We start from the raw sequence: 22,641 nt of genomic DNA, 5'->3' as shown, positions 1-22,641 counted from the left end.
CCCAGCAACAATGGCTGCCACACAGCACCAACACCAAATGTAAGGAGCAATGAAACTCCCCTCCATCAAGCTCTTCAGTGAGAGCAAAAATGGGCTAGACCCCTTACTTTGCAGTCTCCTGCTAATTCAATCCTGCTAAGTCAGGAAACTGCAAAGTAAGGGGTCTAGCCCATTTTTGCTCTCACTGAAGAGCTGGAGGAAGGTGAGTTTTAGTGCTCCTTTCATTTGCTGTGGGTGCTGTGTGGCAGCCATTGTTACTGTGGTTTTGTGCTGGTGGGGCGGTGCGGTCTGGAGTCATGGGGACTCAGTCTTGCAGCATGGGTGCTGTGGGGCACCAGGCCGTCTGCCCTGCTGGTGCATTGCCTCGGTGGGGGTGGTCAGCGCACAGCTTAGCTCCATTAGGGCGGTAGGAGCCACTACGAGGTTTGCCGTGACGTGGCAGTGGGCTTCATACACTATGGTCAGAATGTTAGACTAAGAACCACATGTTCAGTTATATAAATTTTTGCCTAGTGGCTTTAGATCAATGATTTTTGGATGTGCGGTTCATGCTCTTATTTTGTGCTATTTATTAAATCTGTTGTGTGGTATAACTATTTGTTTTAAGAGGATACAAAATCAATGTTTTAACGTTCTTATTCTTCAAAATATTTGGCAAATTTCTGATTTTTTCCATAAATAAACTCAAAACAAATTTACCTAAAATACCACTTACGAAAAGTACAATGTGTCACAGAATACAATCCAACAATCTCAGGATCACTTGGATCATGTTAAGCATTTTAAATTGATAACTACATTAAGTGACTCATGTCAGATGTGAAATATGGGAACTAGATAGAAACAAAGATAGAGCAGTCTATGAGAGTCTGACATCTCTGGGTAATTATATTATGTGACATGGTAGCTTTCAGCAATCCAAACTGTTGTAGGGGACAATATTTTTTGGCAGATGAATTTCTTTAAGAAATATTAGACATTTAGATAAAACTTTTCAAGATTAAGAAATATTAAATTTAATTTACTAATAAAGGGGGGATTTTATTTTCTGGCTTCATAGATTCAACAATGGATTACTCCAGTACAAGTTCTTATATAAATGCTCAAACTAATAGGGACAGTTTTGGATGGAGGACCATGCAGTCGTCTAAAGGCAGAATGCTGACCTTTAATTGTGAAATGACTGGGCAAGACAACCGATAAAGCAGAGTCAGACAAAGACTAAGAAGAATCTGTAACTTCTCTGCATTTGGTGGTTACTACTCACCTGTCCATGTATCTGTATGAATCTCCTCTTTACACCGCTCATCACCCCTCACATATGTCTCTATAGTATTAATATAGGTCAGATCTTTCCCCTGAAACAAATATTGTTAAAGTTACAGAAAGATGGAGAAGTCACATCTATGATCAGCTCTAATCCTGCCATCTCCACTGTTCTCATTACACAAGTATAAAACATATAATACTGGTGGATAAAACAAGACTGAGAACACGGCCTTCACAGACGTTTACACATCATAGGGGAGAGCTCATGACACCTTTTCGCCATCTACCTGATGATCCTGAGGAACATCTGGATTTTCTTGTTTACAGTCCTGAAGAAGAAGAGGATGGGGACATCTTTCTCGTGTTGTCCTCTTACTGGATAGAACTGGAGGAAACACATACAAGGAGTGAATTCATTCTTTACATACAGATAATTATAGGCAGTGTGTATTTAATCTGTCTATTACCTGATGATGTGAGGGGCTGGGGAACCTCCATCATGACGTCCTTGTACAGATCTTTGTGTCCTTCTAAATACTCCCACTCCTCCATGGAGAAATAGACGGTGACATCCTGACACCTTATAGGAACCTGACATATACAATGATACAGTCATCACCCGATCCATTCATAGCATTACTGTATAACGTCACAGTATTCCCAGCAGTGTCACCTCTCCATTCAGCAGATCAATGATCTTATAGGCGAGTTCTAGAATCTTCTGGTCATTGATGTCCTCATGCACCAAGGGGTGAGGTGGAGGCCCCATAATTGGGCTCAGTGGTCTTCCCCATCCATCAGACACAGGGTCCTGACAGCGCTCACTAGAGGTCTTCTTCACTACTGTGTAATCCTGGTTATGGAAAGACACAGTAATAAATCTCACTACAGACATTCCCAGAGTCCTCACCTCTCGAGTTCTGTCCGTTATTCCCATAGATAAGAATAATGTAATGTGATTTAATCAGAATCTCTCACCTCTCCAGTAAGCCGGAAGAGGATCTCTAGGGTGAGGTGTAATATCCTCTCAGCCATCTTGTCCCTATCCATCCTTGACAGATGACTCAGGAAAATTATTTTAGATAGTAGATCTCCACTGACAGGAGCCGAAATTGTAGGAAACTGAATGGGTAGAAGATGAGGCCAACGTAACATCATAAAGAATCCTGTGCAACAATGCAATTACTAGAGATAGGGGTAAACACATATTGAGGATAAATATAGACACACACCCGTGGTCCCGGAAGAGAAAAAAGTATATGAGAGGTAAGTCCACACCAAGGAGCATACGGTACTGCACACAACACAATCGTGTGCTAAATAACAGGAATGGAATCACTGATGAAAAACATATACCTTTGCATTAAGGATGTCCCATAAATAAAGAATACAATCCACTTGGACTGTTTGAACAAAGCATGCAAATGTGGGCAACTGTCCGGGGTGGTGTTAGGGGGAGTTGTGGTATGTATAAATACTGTTGCACAAACCAGTACAAATCATACAGGGTACATAATTAGGGAAGAGCAACTGGTAACTAGACAGGAAATCTGCTACACACTCAAAAATGTATCGTGATATCTTGTCATTCTGAGGAAGAATTAAAATCGCTGTGGTTGGTATGTGGTAAAAAATGTTTTGTAAACAGGAAGGAAGGAGACTGTAGTAAGAACAGCCTGATTAGAATCAACGATCAGAGATAAAACACATGAAACAGTATAAATAGGTTTTACAAAAATGGTACAATGTAATATAGCAAAAGCAGCTTGAATACCCACTCTCCCCCTACGCAAACTATCCTCATGGATTGTATGATTTTTTTTATGGGATATCCTTAGTGCAAAGGTATGTTTTTCATCATTAATTCCACAGAACATATAATTATATTTGTGATAAACCCGCACCTCGCTACCCCGTCTGACTTCAGAAAATCAAAAATCCAAATATTGCCTATAGGTCAAAAGGAATCAAGAGTATACAACAAGTGACCTAAAATCCTTTTTGATATAGTAAATAAAGCATACCTTTAATAAATATAATTAAAACCATGGAAAACAACCACAAAACACACATAACAAACAACCGTGCTCTCTAGATATAGCCCTGTAGCAAACCCTATTAATCACTACCTGACAGCGGAGGTTGGCACCCTAATATATATCGAGATTGGCGCCCCCACTCACCGTAGGCTTACCCTAAATCTCCTGTTTAAACCCTAGGTTAGTGTTAGTGTACCACTTGGGCTATCAATTACTCAACAGGAATATGGATAGAGATAGGATAAAGCCAATTTTAACTATAACTTACCCAAAGAGAGGGCAGTGTCAGGGTGAGAGACACAGATGGAAAAGTGCAAAAAGTGCAAAAAATAGTGCAGAGTGAACATAAATACCTTGCTAGACTGCTCCCTGCTTCTTAAATGCCTGCCTAGCTGTGGGGGTTGGCGCCCTACTGTACAGCGGATATGGCGCCCCCACTCACCAACGGCTGTCCCTGTTCCATGGTTTTAATGATATTGATTAAAGGTATGTTTTATCTACTATATCAAAAAGGATTTAAGGTCACCCGTCTGACTTCACTATTATGTCGGAAGGAACACACGGTACAGTCTCCTCACCAACGTGATGTTCTGCACCCCATGGGGACACGTAAGGTTAGCTTGGCACAGTTTTACACAGACATCCCTTGTCTACACGGTCCCAGGGAGGTACGGGGAGTGAGAGAAGGTGGCCCATGCAGCTGCTGACGTGGCACCACACTCGCTCACAAACCTGACAGGCTAAGAGGTCCCTTTAACTAGCACCAGTGAAACAGAGCTCTGCCAGCCTGGTAGGACTGCCACCAGTTCCTTGTTAGATATAAGCCTAGTCCGTTAATGGGTTTAAATTGAGCTAGAAACCAGCCTCGATAGCATGTGATGTTAAAACCGAGAACATGGACATGTGGAGTAATGGATCGAAATAAAAGAACAGCCCAAGGTTAAGTTATATATTTGATTGCCTTAAGGGCATACTAGACAATACACTATATACACAATGGTTATGCTTATACAGTAGTCAGATATTCAAATACAGGTGTAGTACAAAAGATATAAGATGAAACATATCAGTTACCGGTTTAATGTTCGACCATGTGTACTAGATTGCAGGGGAGCAAGGGGCTGCAAGCTGGGTCCAGTTCCTTCTAGCACGTTACTTGACGTGGTTTCCCCCTTTAGAAGTGAACATGATAAAGAGAGAGATGGAGAGAAAACACATGGCCATGCATAAGCATTTAACCCCTTGGTTGGCTACTCCCTGTTCCGTGCCACTGGGATGGTCCTTATCCCCCTCGGGGTTTTGTAGCTAAAAGTCCCAAAACGTATGAAAGATCATAACTTCCCAACAGAATGTAATAGAATGGAGGTTCAAGCACCATCGTATCCTGCTGGGCCCCCATCACGCTCAGAGACAAAACACAGATTTGATACCTGGCTACTACTAGCCATTTGGCGTATCGCCCCACACTGGGGTGCTAGAACAGAGAGATCCTGGAAGGCGTTCGGCCTGTTCCAGAGATCACTAAAATGTAAATGATGTGTGCCTAGGACATACGATAACTCCATATTCTCCTTAAACCTCTTTATGAAATTCCCATCTGATTGAATGAAGCAGTTACGCAGGTGTCCTGTTGAAGCTACACATGCTGAAGGAGGACTGTATTAAGATATACTACAGTTGATGGGCATCACTTAAATCCCCCCCATATTCTCCAGAAGGGAGAGAGATACAGTACATCAACCACTACCCACATCCCCATTAGTAGACAGGTTAACATAAACAGGCGAGGACATTACATTGTTGCCTGGAGGCTCAGGCATTGGGGGTTCAGTGGTCACATACTGGGACATTAGCCTCCCCAAGTTTGTCCCAAGCAAAACACTTATGGGAAAATTTGAGTATACCCCCACCTCCCACACTCCCTTCTTAGCGCCCCAGACCAACTACACCCTGGCGACAAAGAGCCAGTTCAACTACTCCAATCCCGGTGACAGCGAGGATTTTCCTGGGTACTAAATACTGTGGGGATATCAGCTCAGGCTGAGTAATCTTGGCACCAGTGTCCCACAGTCCCATGGCCACGGCCTGGCCTATGGTCATGAGATGAAAATTGTCGATGTACCTCCCGCCATCCTCACCCACACACAAAACAGTGGACAGTTTCTGGGATGGGGACGGGCCCTTCTGGCGCTAGAGACACCTGGCTTTGAAATGTCCAAGCTGTTTGCAGAGATGACATATTCAGAGTTCCCCCACTGACGTGGAGAAGGAAGCATGGGCAGGTGACCCCTTGGGTTTGGTGGAAAGGGCAGGGACAGTCACTATTGCATAGGCCCCATTTGTTTTCTTTTCATGGAGATACTGCTGGAGGTCCTCCTGGCATTTCCACAAAAACTGCTCAGTTGCTGGATGGTGGTGAGCTCCTATCCGGTGAGCTCCTATCCCTTGCTCCATTAGTTGACTGCTCTCAGTAGGGATCGAATATGACCGGCTCAGATGTCTGCAGGAACCCGCTGCATTCTCTGCAGCTTCTTCCGGTATGTCTCAAGGGTCAAGTTATACTGCTGGACCAGAGCCTGCTTGATATCCAGGAGGTCTTGCTGGGCAGATACCCAAAGATTTCTGGGGCCTTACCCCTGAGGCAAGGGGTTATGAACTGGACCCACTGGTTCTTAGGCAGATGGTATTGATGGCATGTTTTTTCAAATGCCAGCAAGAAAGTGTCCAAGTCCCCTCCTTTGTCCAGCAGAAGGAAGTCCTCCACCTGCAGCTGCCGGATCTGGACCTCAGGGGACTCACGACTGGCTGGGGTCTGCGACTGGAACTTGAGCATTTGTAGCTAGTGTTCACGCTCAGATTCCTCATGACGTTCTGCTGCAGCCATGAATGTCTCATAGAAGGCCTTATCTCCAGCATGGAGTCTGGCTAGAGTAGCTTGCAGGAGGATATCCGAGCCTATGGGGCTGGGGGGACGGGCAGGTGGTGAGCGGCTTACTGCAGGACTGACCACCAGCAACTGATTCCCCTTCTGACAGGAGCAACATAGTCTTCCACCTCCTCCCCATCGTCCATAGCATTGGCCAAATTCCTGGCTCAGCCACTGGGTGCCAGAGGCCAACCTTGCAGCCTTTGGTCACTGACACAAAGTTGCCACCTGATGCACCCATATACCTTACAGTATTTGCACTCAGACTGTCTAGTGGTGAGCTGTTCTTGAGCTGTCCCCAGCCACAAAAAGCTACTACTGGAATTCTTTAGTGTCAGGGAGTATGCATCCCACACTCACACACACTATAATCTCAATCCCACTGTGCTATCAGCACCACCACATGTGATGAACCCAAACCTCGCCACCCCACCTGACGTCCCTATTACGTCAGAGGGATCACACGGTAGTCTCCTCACTTGCACTAATGTGACTACCTGGGGACATGTAAGCTCAGCTTGGCACAGTTTCACACAGACACTACCCAATATACACAATGATTATACATATGCAATTGTCAGATATGCAAATACAGGTGAAGTACAAAAGATATAAGATGAAACATGTCAGTTAGTGGTTTGATGTTTGACCATGTGTGCTGGACCGCATGGGGGCATGGAGCTGCCAGCTGGTTCCAGTTCTTTCTAGCACATTACTTGACATGGCCCTCTTTTTAGAAGTAAACAGCATGCATGGCCTTATACAAGCATTTAACTCCTTGGCTGGTTATTCCTTGTTCCACCTCCAGGATGCTCCTTATTCCTCTCCTCTGGGGTTTGTAGCTAAAACTCTACAAACCTATGAAAGATTATAACTTCCCAATGGAAGGTCGTACGGGGGCAGTTCTGGCGCTATCAGATCCAGTCGAGCCCCTGTTGCGCTTAGAAAACAAACACCCTACCTGGTGCTACCTGGCTTGTACTAGCTGATCTGTGTAAAGGCCCCGTCTCACATTTACCAACGATCACGACCAGCGATACGACCTGGCCGTGATCGTTGGTAAGTCGCTGTGTGGTCGCTGGGGAGCTGTCACACAGACAGCTCTCTCCAGCGACCAACGATCAGGGGAACGACTTCGGCATCGTTGAAACTGTCTTCAACGATGCCGAAGTCCCCCTGCAGCACCCGGGTAACCAGGGTAAACATCGGGTTACTAAGCGCAGGGCCGCGCTTAGTAACCCGATGTTTACCCTGGTTACCAGCGTAAATGTAAAAAAAAAAAAACAGTACATACTCGCCATCTGATGTCCGTCAGGTCCCTTGCCGTCTGCTTCCTGCTCTGACTGAGCCGCCGTACAGCGAGAGCGCAGCGGTGACGTCACTGCTGTGCTGCGCTCTCGCTGTACGGCCGGATCTCAGTCAGAGCAGGAAGCAGACGGCAAGGGACCTGACGGACATCAGATGGTGAGTATGTACTGTTTGTTTTTTTTTACATTTACGCTGGTAACCAGGGTAAACATCGGGTTACTAAGCGCGGCCCTGCGCTTAGTAACCCGATGTTTACCCTGGTTACCAGTGAAGACATCGCTGGATCGGTGTCACACACACCGATTCAGCGATGTCAGCGGGACCTCAGCGACCAAAAAAAGGTCCAGGCCATTCCGACACGACCAGCGATCTCACAGCAGGGGCCTGATCGCTGGTACGTGTCACACATAGCGAGATCGCTACTGAGGTCGCTGTTGCGTCACAAAACTTGTGACTCAGCAGCGATATCGCTAGCGATCTCGCTATGTGAGACGGGGGCTTAACTCCCCATCCTGGGGTGCTAGAACGGATTGAGACTCTGGAAAGCGTTCGGTCTGTTCCAGAGATCTCAAAAATGTAATTAAATGTGTGGCTTGGAAACACGATACCTCCATTATTATCTCTCATTGACACAGCCAAATTTGGTACTTAATGACCAAGCCAATTTTTACAATTCTGACCATTGTCAATTTATGAGGTTATAGCTGTAGAACGCTTCAACGTATCCCACTGATTCTGAGAATGTTTTTTCGTGACATATTGTACTTCATGTTAGTGGTAAAATTTCTTCGATATAACTTGCGTCTATTTATGAAAAATTTGGCAAAAATTGTGAAAATTTAGCAATTTTCAAACTTTTAATTGTTGTACCCTTAAATCAGAGAGTGTTTTTTTGTTAGGACGTTATAAAGGTTAAAATTTGACAAGCGATTTCTCATTTTTTCAACAAAATTTACAAAACCATTTTTTTAGGGACCACCTCACATTTGAAGTGAGTTTGGGGTGTCAATATACCCAAAAGTGATAACATTCTAAAAACTGCACCCCTCAAGGTGCGCAAAACCATATTCAAGAAGTCTATTAATCCTTCAAATGCTTCATGAGAACTAAAGCAACGTGGAAGGAAAAAATGAACATTTAACTTTTTTCACAAAAAATTTACTTTGGAACCATTTTTTTATTTTCATAAGGGTATCAAGAGAAAATGGACCACAGCACTTGTGCAATTTCTCCTGAGTACACTGATATACCATATGTAGGGGAAACTTACTATTTGGCTGCCGTCAAACTAGCAGTATTCGGTCAGTATTTTACATCAGTATTTGTAAGCCAAAACCAGGAGTGGAACAATTAGAGGAAAAGTATAATAGAAACATATGCACCACTTCTGCATTTAACACCCACTCCGGGTTTTGGCTTGCAAATACTGATGTAAAATACTGACCAAATACTGCTAGTGTGACGGCAGCCTTTGGGTGCATGGCAGGGCTCAAAAGGGAGGGAGCACCGTTTGACTTTTTTTATGTAAAATTGGCTGGAATCAATGGTGGCACCATATCACATTTGGAGACCCCTTGATTTACCTAAACAGAGGAACCCCCCATTTCTTACTGCAACCCTAACCCCAACACACTCCTAACCCTACTCCCAACCCTAACAGTAACTCTAACCCCAACACACCCCTAACCCTAATCCCAACCCTAACCATAACCTTAACAACAAACCTAACCCTAACACACCCCTGACCCTAATCCCAACCCTGATTCTAATCCCAACCATAACCACAACCCAATCACAACTCTAACCCTAATGGAAATAAATACATTTTTTGCATTTTATTATTTTTACCTAACTAAGGGGATGAAAAAGGGCGGTTTAATTTACTATTTTTTTAATTTTGATTACTGTGATAGGGTCTTTCACAGTGATCAAAATGAACCAATAGGAATAATTTCTTATTGTTGCCTGGTGCCGGCTGGCAGGTCTCTGCGCACGCACTATGCATGCGACCGCCATTTTCTTCCTAGAAAAAGACGACGGCGGCATGGGGTACTTCATGGGGGGGTTGCAGAGGCTCTTGCTATGAGGTGGCTATGTTTGTCAGGTTTGTTAAGGCTGAAATTTTATCCCAATTCACTGATTTGTTGCATTCCCTTCCATCCCGCACTTCATCAAGCTCACTTTCTTTCTTCGAACCTGTCACATCTTCTCGCACTACTACTTGCAACACTGATCCTATTCCCTCTTATCTCCTTCAATCCATCTCTCCAGCTGTCACCACTCACATAACTAAAATATTTAACCTCTCATCCAGTATCTTTCTCTCTTTCTTCAAACACATCAGAATAGTCCAATTACCTAATAAACCATGCCTCGACCAGAATTGCGCTTCTAACTACAGACCTGACCCACTATGTCTTGAAAACTCTCTTCTTGACCCTTTGCAATTCGGTTTATGCTCCTTACACTCTACAGAAATTGCCCTCACTAAAGTCTCTAACGACCTACTAACAGCTAAATCTAATGGTCACTATTCCCTGTTGATTTCCATAGATCTGTCTGCAGCATTTGACACTGTGGATCTCCAGCTCCTCTTCACTATGCTCCACTCCATCAGTCTTTAAGCTACTGAGACCTCCTACCTTTCTGACCACTCTTCATTGTACCTTTTGCTGTCTCTTCCCTTTACTGTCAGGGTTCAGTCCTAGGTTCCCTCCTCTCCTCACTATACACCACCCCTATTGGTCAAACCATCAGCAGATTCGGTTTTCAGTACCAGCTCTATGCTGATGACACCCAATTATACACATTGTCTTCTGACATCACCACTTTATTAGTGGGGAATGCCAGCAATTGTCTGTCTGCTGTATATAACATCATGCCCTCCCTATATCTATAAACTGAATCTGTCAAAAACGAAACTCCTTGTGTTTCCTACCTCTACTAAGCTTCCTAAACCCAATATTACCATTTCCATTTGTGGTTCAACCATAACTACTAAGCAGCACACACGCTGTCTTGGGGTTATGTTTGATGCAGATCTTTCCTTCACTCCGTGCATCCGATCATTCACTAGCTCATGTCAGCTACACCTCAAAAACATCTCCAGAATCCAAATTTTTCCTCACCTTTGACTCTGCAAAAACTCTATTGCTCGTATGTGTTCTCATCTGGACTATTGCATCTCTCTACTAATCGGTCTCTCACTTACTAAACCCTCCAATCCATCCTGAATGCAGCAGCCAGGACCATATTCCTGTCCAACCTCTACACAGATGCCTCCAACCTGTGTGAGTCATTGCACTGGTTGCCCATCAAGCTATAGAATACAATATAGAATAGAATAGAATAGAATACAATACAAAAGTGCACCACAGTTCTGACCCACCCTATAATGTCCTCTATCATCTCTGTCTACCACCCTACCTGTGCCCTCTGCTCTGCTAATGACCTAAGACTAAAATTCTCAATAATCCAAACCTCTTAGGCCATGTGCACACGTAGGTTCGGGTCCCTGCGGGTTCTCCCGCAGCGGATTTGATAAATCTGCAGAGCAAAACCACTGCGGTTATACCTGCAGATTTATCATGTTTTTTCTTGCGGTTTCCGCTGCGGGTTTACTCCTATACTATTGATGCTGCATATGCAGCAATATGCAGCATCAATAGTAATGTTAAAAATAATAAAACATGGTTATATACTCACCCTCTGACGTCCCGATCTCCTCGGCGCTGCACGCGGCGGTCCGTTTCCAAAGATGCTGTGCGAGAAGGACCTTCGTGACGTCACGGTCATGTGACCGCGACGTCACGGTCATGTGACCTCGACGTCACCGCAGGTCCTGCTCGCATAGCAAACCTGAGATCGGACGGCCGCGTGCAGCGCTGAGAGGTGAGTATATCATTATTTTTTATTTTAATTCTTTTTTTTTACCACAAATATGGTTCCCAGGGCCTGGAGGAGAGTCTCCTCTCCTCCACCCCGGGTACCATCTGCACATTATCCGCTTACTTCCCGCATCGTGGGCACAGCCACATGCGGGAAGTAAGCCGATCAATGCATTTCTATGTGTGCAGAATCGCTGCGATTCTGCACAAAGAAGTGACATGCTGCTGGTTGTAAACCGCTGCGTTTCTGCACGGTTTTTCCCGCAGCATGTGCACAGCGGTTTGCGGTTTCCCATTGGTTTACATGTTTACTGTAAACGCAATGGAAACTGCTGCGGACCCGCAGCATCAAAATCGCTGCGGTTCCGCGGTAAAAACCGCTATGTGTGCACATAGCCTTACTCCCATTTCCAAGACTTTTCAAGTGCTGTGTCAATTCTCTGGAATGCACTACCCCAGATAATCAAATTATTTCCCAATACCCACAGTTTTAAGTGAGTCCTAAAAATCTGTTTATTTAGGCGGTCCCATCCCCTCTCCTCACTTATCTAACTACTAGATGGTGGCCCGATTCTAACGCATCGGGAATTCTAGAATATGCATGTCCACGTAGTATATTGCCCAGCCACGTAGTATATTGCCCAGTCACGTAGTATATTGCCCAGTGACGTAGTATATTGCCCAGCCACGTAGTATATTGCCCAGCCACGTAGTATATTGCCCAGCCATGTAGTATATTGCCCAGCCACGTAGTATATTGCCCAGCCACGTAGTATATTGCCCAGCCACGTAGTATATTGCCCAGCCACGTAGTATATTGCCCAGCCACGTAGTATATTGCCCAGCCACGTAGTATATTGCCCAGCCACGTAGTATATTGCCTAGCGACGTAGTATATTGCCCAGCGACGTAGTATATTGCCCAGCGACGTAGTATATTGCCCAGCGACGTAGTATATTGCCCAGCGACGTAGTATATTGCCCAGCGACGTAGTATATTGCTCAGCGCCGTAGTATATTGCCCAGTTACGTAGTATATTGCCCAGCGACATAGTATACAGCACAGAGCCATGTAGTATATTGCACAGCGAAGTAATATACAGCACACAATGACGTAGTATATTGGCCAGTCACGTAGTATATTGCCCAGCCACATTTGTCACAGGTTAAAAAATAAAAAATAAACATATACTCACCTTTCCGAGGGCCCATTGTAGTCCACGGCAGCTTCCGGTTCCAGGGCTGGTCTGACCGCAGGACCTGTTATGACGTTGCGGTCACATGACCGTGTAGTGGTGACATGACCGTGACGTCACGGCTGGTCCTTTCCGCGCAGGCCTTGTCATGACGGCGTGGTCACATGACCGTGACGTCATGGCAGGTCCTTCTGCCATACGATCTTTGCCACCGCAACCTGTAACGGAAGATGGCGGGCCGCGCGAGCGGCTCAGCGGACTACAGAGGGTGAGTATAGCAGGTTTTTTTAAAATTATTTTTAACATTACATTTTGTACTATTGATGCCGCATAGGCAGAGTCAATAGTACAAAGTTGGGGACACACAGGGTTAATAGCGGCGGTAATGGAGTGCGTTACCCACGGCATAACGCGGTCCGTTACCGCTGGCATTAACCCTGTGTGAGCGCTGACCGGAGGGGTGTATGCGGTCGCCGGGCAGTGAGTGCGGGGAGTAAGGAGCCGCCATTTTTTTCCGGACTGTGCGCGTCACTGATTGGTCACGGCAGCAGCTGCCGAGACCAATCAGCGAACGAATAACCGCGACAGAAAGACGGAAGTACCCTTAGACAATTATATAGTAGATTCACATTTTGGTCTTCCAAAATTTTCCTCCAAATCTAGTCCCTTGCATCATCTGTATACACGCTCTCCATAGCTGCACTTGTAGATATTGGCTGGTGACCGGTTCATGCAGCGTTACTTGAATACCCTATTTATTATATTGATATCAGGACCATACATGACTAGCACTTTTATTACCATTTACTTTTTGTGCCCCCAGTATTTCCTCATAGATTGCCAGCAAAGCCCTCACTCCTCTTAGTGTCTGTTGAATTATGTCTTTCTCTGTCATGTCTGATATTTTCTGTATGTGTTTCCTCTGAATTTTAAAGGGCTGCGGATAGTGATGAGTGAGTATACTCGTTGCTCGGGTGGTCTCCAAATATTTGGATGTGCTCGGAGATTTAGTTTTTGTTGACACAGCTGCATGATTTGTGACTGCTAGACAGCTTGAATACATGTGGGGATTCCCAAGCAACCAGGCAACCCCCCACATGTACTCAGGCTGGCTAGCAGCCATAAATCATGCAGCTGCATAGACAAGAAGAAAATCTCTGAGCAGTCACAAATACTCGGAAACCACCCGAGAGTGCTTGGGAAAACCCGAGCAACGAGTACACTCGCTCATCACTACCTGTGGAATATGTTGATGCTACAAAAATATAATTATTACTAGATTGTGGCCCGATTCTAACGCATCGGGTATTCTAGAATATGCATGTCCCCTTAGTATATGGACAATGATGATTCCGACTGTGCCCGTCGCTGATTGGTCGAGGCAACCTTTTTGACATCATCGTCGCCATGGCAACCATTATGACATCTACGTCGATACTGTGCCCGTCGCTGATTGGTCGAGGCCGCCAGGCCTCGACCAATCAGAGACGTGGGATTTCCATTATGACATCATCGTCGCCATGCTATGCCCGTCGCTGATTGGTCGAGGCCGCCAGGCCTCGACCAATCAGAGACGCGGGATTTCTACGTCGATACTGTGCCCGTCGCTGATTGGTCGAGGCCCAGGCGGCCTCGACCAATCAGCAAATGAATAAACGGGACAGACAAACAGACAGAAAAACCCTTAGACAATTATATATATAGATTACTAACCAGGAAATACAGAAACTTGCGACCAAAGCAGTGGTGGCACGTGAGTAGCGGGGGATCATTAAATTTAGTATTACTATTTGTATTATTATACAATATTCAGCTTTTCTTTCCACCTACTAATAAATCCTATATATTTTAGGTCACACACACCAAGCAGTTTCTTCCTCGGAGTCGGCAGCTGAATACGTTTCTCATAGACTCATCTTCCATAACGTTAATTCTCGTCTCATTTACAGACACTGGAATCGGCATTAGCAATACTGCAGGAGATATTCATTACACGTGACATGAGAAATAACTACTTCATGATGAGGACGACATCGTCATCTTCTACCACGGCTCTAGGAACATATCTGGCCAGAGTCCGTCACTGAGTCCATCACCACCGGCTGCCTGTAAGAATGTTCTTGTGTGTGGGGGGGGAGTCGGGAGAGATAGACATTAGCAGAATGATTTTCCGGCCAACAGCTATCTCAAGTGTATGGGGCCACTAGTATCACACTGACTGGCAGGGATAATACCCCGCACTACAGTAGTACAGGGCATCACCGGAGCCATCAGAGGCTTGTATGCTGTATGATCGCACTAATGAGGGTTCTTGAAAAAATGTTTTATGTGAAGAAAACATCATGATTTTAGCAAAACAGAACAAAAACATTCCCCAATCTTCATGAAGACAAAGAGAAGAAATCTTCTATATCTGAAGTAACTGAAAGAAAACATCCATTATTGTATCTGAGGCAGAAAGAGATAGATATTGAGCCTCCTCCATCTTATCTGACAGGAAAAATATATATCTGTACTGTGTTATCCAGTAGATAGAAAAATCATCAAAATGGAGAGTCCTCAGTAGTTGGTGCACTTAATGGCCGACTGAGAAGATGGGAACAAATAGCCGTTCTCCAGACTCCTCCGGTCTTTTCTTCAGTTTATATTATATTTTATCCCATCTTTTCAGTCATTAAAGGCATCAACTACTGAGGACTCTCAATTATGGTTATTTTTATTATATTTGAGGCAGATAGAGCTGTGGGGCTCTTTTCGCCTAGAAATCTCCCAATATATCTCCATGACAGCCGGGGTCTAACATTGGGGTCCTAGAACGAGGTCAATAAATTATAAACAGAAAACAACAAGGTAAAATCCAGCTACATTCACTAAAGAGAAAAAGTTCTACTTCTGGGATAATCTGTCCCTAGAATGTCTCCATTACATGTACAGCTCCCCCCGCAGATAACAGCCCCTCATACATCTATAGCACCGGCCCTGGGGCCACATCTCCACATCCTGGGGAAACTGATCCAGTAGGTCGGTGCTGTGTCCCTGTATCTGCACCAACGAGTGGGGCAAGGGGGGAATTATTAATTAGGAGGTCGGGGTGCCATACCATGGGGGGCAACTTGTACTATCATAATGTGTGTGTGTGGGGGATAGCAGTACAGGGGAGACATTATACTGTGTCTGGTGGGATGGTGGTACTGGGGGAATATTCTTCTGTGTGTGGTGGGATGGCAGTACTGGGGGAACATTATACTGTGTGTGGTGGGATGGCGGTACTGGGGGAACATTATACTGTGTGTGGTGGGATGGCGGTACTGGGGGAACATTATACTGTATCTGGTGGGATGGCGGTACTGTGGGAACATTATACTGTGTGTGGGGAAATGGTGGTACTCTGGGAACATTATACTGTGTGTGGGGGGATAGCAGTGCTGTGGGAACATTATACTGTGTGTGGGGGATGGCGGTACTGTGGGAACATTATACTGTATCTGGTGGGATGGCGGTACTGTGGGAACATTATACTGTGTGTGGGGAAATGGTGGTACTCTGGGAACATTATACTGTGTGTGGGGGGATAGCAGTGCTGTGGGAACATTATACTGTGTGTGGGGGATGGCGGTACTGTGGGAACATTATACTGTGTGTGGGGGGATGGCGGTACTGGGGGAATATTCTTCTGTGTGTGGTGGGATGGCGGTACTGTGGGAACATTATACTGTGTGTGGGGGGATGGCGGTACTGGGGGAACATTATACTGTGTGTGGAGGGATGACGGTACTGTGGGGACATTATACTGTGTTGGGGGAGGGCGGTACTGGCGGAACATTATACTGTGTGTGGGGGGGATGGCGGTACTGTGGGAACATTATACTGTGTGTGGGGGGATGGCGGTACTGTGGGAACATTATACTGTGTGTGGTGGGATGGCGGTACTGGGGGAACATTATACTGTTTCTGGTGGGATGGCGGTACTGTGGGAACATTATACTGTGTGTGTGGGGGATGGCGGTACTGTGGGAACATTATACTGTGTGTGGGGGATGGCGGTACTGTGGGAACATTATACCGTGTGTGGGGGGATGGCGGTACTGTGGGAACATTATGCTGTGTGTGGGGGATGGCGGTACTGTGGGAACATTATACTTTGTGTGGGGGGATGACGGTACTGTGGGAACATTATACTGTGTGTGGGGGGATGGCGGTACTGGGGGAATATTCCTCTGTGTGTGGTGGGATGGCGGTACTGTGGGAACATTATACTGTGTGTGGGGGGATGGTGGTACTGGGGGAATATTCTTCTGTGTGTGGTGGGATGGCGGTACTGTGGGAACATTATACTGTGTGTGGGGGGATGGCGGTACTGGGGAACATTATACTGTGTGTGGAGGGATGGCGGTACTGTGGGAACATTATACTGTGTGGGGGATGGTGGTACTGTGGGAACATTATACTGTGTGTGGAGGGATGGTGGTACTGTGGGAACATTATACTGTGTGTGGTGGGATGGCGGTACTGGGGGAACATTATACTGTATCTGGTGGGCTGGCGGTACTGTGGGAACATTATACTGTGTTTGTGGGATGGCGGTACTGTGGGAACATTATACTGTGTGGGGGGATGGCGGTACTGTGGGAACATTATACTGTGTGGGGGGATGGCGGTACTGTGGGAACATTATACTGTGTGTGGGGGGATGACGGTACTGTGGGAACATTATACTGTGTGTGGGGGGATGGCGGTACTGGGGGAATATTCTTCTGTGTGTGGTGGGATGGCGGTACTGTGGGAACATTATACTGTGTGTGGGGGGATGGCGGTACTGGGGGAACATTATACTGTGTGTGGAGGGATGACGGTACTGTGGGGACATTATACTGTGTGGGGGGAGGGCGGTACTGGCGGAACATTATACTGTGTGTGGGGGGGATGGCGGTACTGTGGGAACATTATACTGTGTGTGGGGGGATGGCGGTACTGTGGGAACATTATACTGTGTGTGGTGGGATGGCGGTACTGGGGGAACATTATACTGTTTCTGGTGGGATGGCGGTACTGTAGGAACATTATACTGTATGTGGGGATGGCGGTACTGTGGGAACATTATACTGTGTGTGGGGGGATGGCAGTACTGTGGGAACATTATACTGTGTTTGTGGGATGGCGGTACTGTGGGAACATTATACTGTGTGGGGGGATGGCGGTACTGTGGGAACATTATACTGTGTGGGGGGATGGCGGTACTGTGGGAACATTATACTGTGTGTGTGGGGATGACGGTACTGTGGGCACATTATACTGTGTGTGGGGGGGATGGCGGTACTGGGGGAACATTATACTGTGTGGGGGGATGGCAGTACTGTGGGAACATTATACTGTATGTGGGGATGGCGGTACTGTGGGAACATTATACTGTGTGTGGGGGGGATGGCGGTACTGGGGGAACATTATACTGTGTGGGGGGATGGCAGTACTGTGGGAACATTATACTGTATGTGGGGATGGCGGTACTGTGGGAACATTATACTGTGTGTGGGGGGGATGGCGGTACTGGGGGAACATTATACTGTGTGGTGGCAAGAAAGGCCACTGTACTATGAGAGCAGAGCAATATGTTTCCTTACTTCCTGTTTTTTTATAGTTGGGTCATATGTATCTATCAGAGAGGAACAAAATGTTACGATTCTTAGAAAGTAGCAACAAAAACAAAAAAACATTCTCAGCACTGAAGGGGTTACTGCCCCCCGCCCAGTAATGGGGAATCTCCAGCACCTACCTCCACCTGCAGAGCCGCACACCACATATATGGCTGTTCTGTGCACACAGGACCTGGGATGAGGTCACAGGAGGGGAGGAGTCAGGGGTCACATGATCAGGGGCCTCAGTGTATGCAGGAGGGATTTACTACTGTGTGGATGTAGCAGAGCCGTGTGTGTACGAGGTGTACAGAGCGGATCCGTGGGTGTATGGGGTGTACGGAGCAGAGCAATGGGTGTACGATGTGTACGGAGGGGAGCTGTTTGAATGAGGAATACGGAGCCGGGCTTTGTGTGTACGGAGCGGAGTTCTGTGTGTACGAAGTGTAGGGAGCAGAGCCGCGTGTGTACGAGGTGTACGGAGCGGAGCCGCGTGTACGAGGTGTACGGAGCGGAGCCGCGTGTGTATGAGGTGTACGGAGCGGAGCCGTGTGTGTACGAGGTGTTCGGACCGGAGCCGCGTCTGAGCGAGGTGTACGGAACGGAGCCGTGTGTACGAGGTGTACGGAGGAGAGCCGCGTGTGTACGAAGTGTACGGAGCGGAGCCGCGTGTACGAGGTGTACGGAGCGGAGCCGCGTGTGTACGAGGTGTTCGGACCGGAGCCGCGTCTGAGCGAGGTGTACGGAGGAGAGCCGTGTGTGTACGAGGTGTTCGGACCGGAGCCGCATGTGTACGGAGCGGAATAATGTGTGTACGAGATGTACAGAGCGGAGCCGCGTTTGTACGAGGTGTACGGAGCGGAGCCGCGTTTGTACGAGGTGTACGGAGCGGAGCCGTGTGTACGGAGCGGAGTTCTGTGTGTACGAGGTGTACCAAAGAAAACCAAAGAAATAAATCTGCCGAGTGTGAGAGCACGTTCACACTGTGGCCGTTTCACAGACAAAAATTCCAGAAAAACACCAAATAGCATGAGGAATTTAGTTAATGCTAATTTGATCTAAAAAGCATAAAAGCCGTTCTACCACGACAAGTTGTATCTATCAGGACGGCCCCAACCTGTCTATTGTGTTTAACCCCTTTCTGCCAGCTGCCGAAATAGTACGTCAGCTGGCAGATCCCCTGCTTTGAGGTGGGCTCCGGCGGTGAGCCCACCTCAAAGCCGCGACATGTCAGCTGTTTTGTACAGCTGACATGTGCGCGTAATGAGCACGAGCGGAATCGCGATCCGCCCATTGTGTGGTTGAGGATAGTAGACCCAGAGGAGCCGTTACAACAGGGGGTATCACATGCAAGCCAGGTGATGGAATATGCTTCATTCTGTGAGCTAAAGGAAAATATTTAAGGGGGAGGGGGAAAAAAGCCACATGGGTTGAATCAGGCAGTTGGAGTGACTTCGCTATTAGAGGATCCGAGCTGGGATGGATGGATGGTCTATGAAGTTTTGGAGATTGTTTGTTGGCAGAAAGGGTATCCATGAGCTACGGTCGTGATATCTATATATATATATATAATGTTACAGGGTATATACACTAGATTCCTTAATAGGGCGTTGATCCAGGGAACTAGTCTGATTGCCGTATGTGGGGTCGGGAAGGAATTTTTTTCCCCATGGTGGAGCTTACTCTTACCACATGGGGTTTTTTTGCCTTCCCCTGGATCAACATGTTAGGGCATGTTAGGTTAGGCTATGGGTTGAACTAGATGGACTTAAAGTCTTCCTTCAACCTTAATAACTATGTAATATCCATCATCTGGAAGAACATAGGCTGTGACTGCACACCAAACCGGCTGGAGATTCCAAAAGCTGTGGGCCAACCAAAAGTTGGGCGTCAGAAGGTATCACCTGGTATGGGGCCAATAGACCTACCCATCTCAGATTGGGAACTTGTGGACTGAGGACATTGTATTTTTGCCATCTACCTGGATTTGTTGTACAACCATGGATGTATGGAGTAAAAATAGTTGCATCGTTAACCTGCACAGGTGATTTTTTTTATAACCCACAACCTCACATCTTCACAGTGCTAAACTTTTATTTTTAGAAGAACATGCTGTGGTTAGACTTAAACTCTTAATACCATTTGACGTACTATCCCGTCAAGGTGACCTGGGACTTAATTCCCAGGGACGGGATAGTACATCATAGCGATCGGCCACGCTCATGGGGAGAAAAGATTACCAATAAAAACGTCAACTCGTCCCGCAAAAAACAAGACCTCACATGACTCTGTGGACCAAAATATGGAAAAATTATAGCTCTCAAAATGTGGTAACGCAAAAAAAAAATTTTTGCAATAAAAAGCAGCTTTTAGTGTGTGACGGCTGCCAATCATAAAAATCCGCTAAAAAACCCACTATAAAAGTAAATCAAACCCCCCTTCATCACCCCCTTAGTTAGGGAAAAATAAAAAAAATTAAAAAAATGTATTTATTTCAATTTTCCCATTAGGGTTATGGCTAGGGTTAGGGCTAGGGTTAAGGTTTGGATTACATTTACGGTCGGGATTAGGGGTGTGTCAGGGTTAGGGGTGTGGTTAAGGTTATGGTTGGGATTAGGGTTAGGGGTGTGTTGGAGTTGGGGTTAGGGGTGTGGTTGGGATTAGGCTTAGGGGTGTGTTTGGGTTAGGGTTTCAGTTAGAATTGGGAGTTTCCACTATTTAGGCACATCAGGGCTCTCCAAACACGACATGGCATCTGATCTCAATTCCAGCCAATTCTACGTTGAAAAAGTAAAACAGTGCTCCTTCCCTTCCGAGCTCTCCCGTGCACCCAAACGGGTTTACCCCAACATATGGGGTATCAGCGTACTTAGGACAAATTGGACAACAACTTCTGGGGTCCGATTTCTCTTGTTACCCTTGGGAAAATAAAAATTTGGGGGGCTAAAAGACCATTTCTGTAGGAAAAAAATGATTTTTTATTTTCACGGCTCTGCGTTATTAACTGTAGTGAAACACTTAGGGGTTCAAAGTTCTCACAACACATCTAGAAAAGTTCCTTGGGGGGTCTAGTTTCTAATATGGGGTCACTTGTGGGGGGTTTCTACTGTTTAGGTGCATCAAGGGCTCTGCAAACACAATGTGACGCCTGCAGACCATTCTATCAAAGTCTGCATTCCAAATGGCACTCCTTCCCTTTCGAGCTGTGCCATGCGCCCAAACGGTGGTTACCCCCACATATGGGGTATCAGCGTACTCAGGACAAATTGCACAACAACTTTTGGTGTCCAATTTCTCCTGTTACCCTTGGGAAAATACAAAATTGGGGGCTAAAAAATAATTTTTGTGGAACAAAAAAAGAAACACTTGGGGGTTCAAAGCTCTCACAACACATCTAGATAAGATCCTTAAGGGGTCTACTTTCCAAAATGGTGTCACTTGTGGGGGGTTTCAATGTTTAGGCACATCAGGGGCTCTCCAAATTCAACATGGCGTCCCATCTTAATTCCAGCCAATTTTGCACTGAAAAGTCAAACGGCGCTCATTCCCTTCCGAGCTCTGCCATGCACCCAAACAGTGGTTTACCCCCACATATGGGGTATCAGTGTACTCAGGACAAATTGCACAACAACATTTGGGGTACAATTTCTTCTGGTACCCTTGGGAAAATAAAACATTGGGGGCGAAAAGTTCATTTTTGTGAATAAATATTATATTTTATTTTTACGGCTCTACATTATAAACTTCTGTGAAGCACTTGGTGGGTCAAAGTGCTCACCACACATCTAGATAAGTTCCTTAGGGGGTCTGATTTCCAAAATGGTGTCACTTGTGGGGGGTTTCAATGTTTAGGCACATCAGGTTCTCCCCAACGCAACATGGCGTCCCATCTCAATTCCAGCCAATTTTGCATTGAAAAGTCAAATGGCACTCCTTCCTTTCCGAGCTCTGCCATGCGCCCAAACAGTGGTTTACCCCCACATATGGGGTATCAGCATACTCATTTCACAACAATGTTTGGGGTACAATTTCTTCTGTTAACCTTGGGAAAATAAAAAATTGGGGGTGAAAATTGGTGCTCCTTCCCTTGCGAGCTCTGCCATGCGCTCAAACAGTGGTTTACCCCTACATATGGGGTATTGGGGTACTCAGGACAAATTGTACAACAACTTTTGCGGTCCATGTTCTCCTGTTACCCTTGGTAAAATAAAACAAATTGGAGCTGAAGTAAATTTTTTTGTGAAAAAAAATTAAATGTTCATTTTTTTTTAAACATTCCAAAAATTCCTGTGAAACACTTGAAGGGATAATAAACTTCTTGAATGCGGTTTTGAGTACACTGAGGGGTGCAGTTTTTAGAATGGTGTCACACTTGGTTATTTTCTAT

At 46.0% G+C, this 22,641-nt stretch overlaps 1 protein-coding gene across 3 annotated transcripts in view; it reads right to left on the bottom strand.

Moving 5' to 3' along the window:
• The window catches only part of LOC143767519 (uncharacterized), a 37,375-nt gene extending 18,961 nt beyond the window's left edge, over positions 1-18,414 (bottom strand). Inside the window, exons 1-7 of one of the 3 annotated variants that reach the window (XM_077255923.1) lie at positions 18,395-18,414; positions 4,383-4,480; positions 2,248-2,391; positions 1,943-2,122; positions 1,737-1,860; positions 1,557-1,654; positions 1,268-1,358 (exon numbers count right to left, since the gene is read on the bottom strand). In XM_077255923.1, the coding sequence (XP_077112038.1) occupies positions 1,268-1,358; positions 1,557-1,654; positions 1,737-1,860; positions 1,943-2,122; positions 2,248-2,319 (565 nt within the window). In that variant the 5' untranslated portion in view covers positions 2,320-2,391; positions 4,383-4,480; positions 18,395-18,414. The other 2 variants (XM_077255921.1, XM_077255922.1) reach the window with 2 other exon arrangements.
• Positions 18,415-22,641: the final 4,227 nt, after the last annotated feature.

Source organism: Ranitomeya variabilis, chromosome 4 (assembly GCF_051348905.1).
Source record: "Ranitomeya variabilis isolate aRanVar5 chromosome 4, aRanVar5.hap1, whole genome shotgun sequence".
Classification (NCBI taxonomy): Eukaryota; Metazoa; Chordata; class Amphibia; order Anura; family Dendrobatidae; genus Ranitomeya; species Ranitomeya variabilis.
The sequence above is the reverse complement of the archived record's forward strand: the minus strand, read 5'-3'. Positions and strand labels throughout refer to the sequence as shown.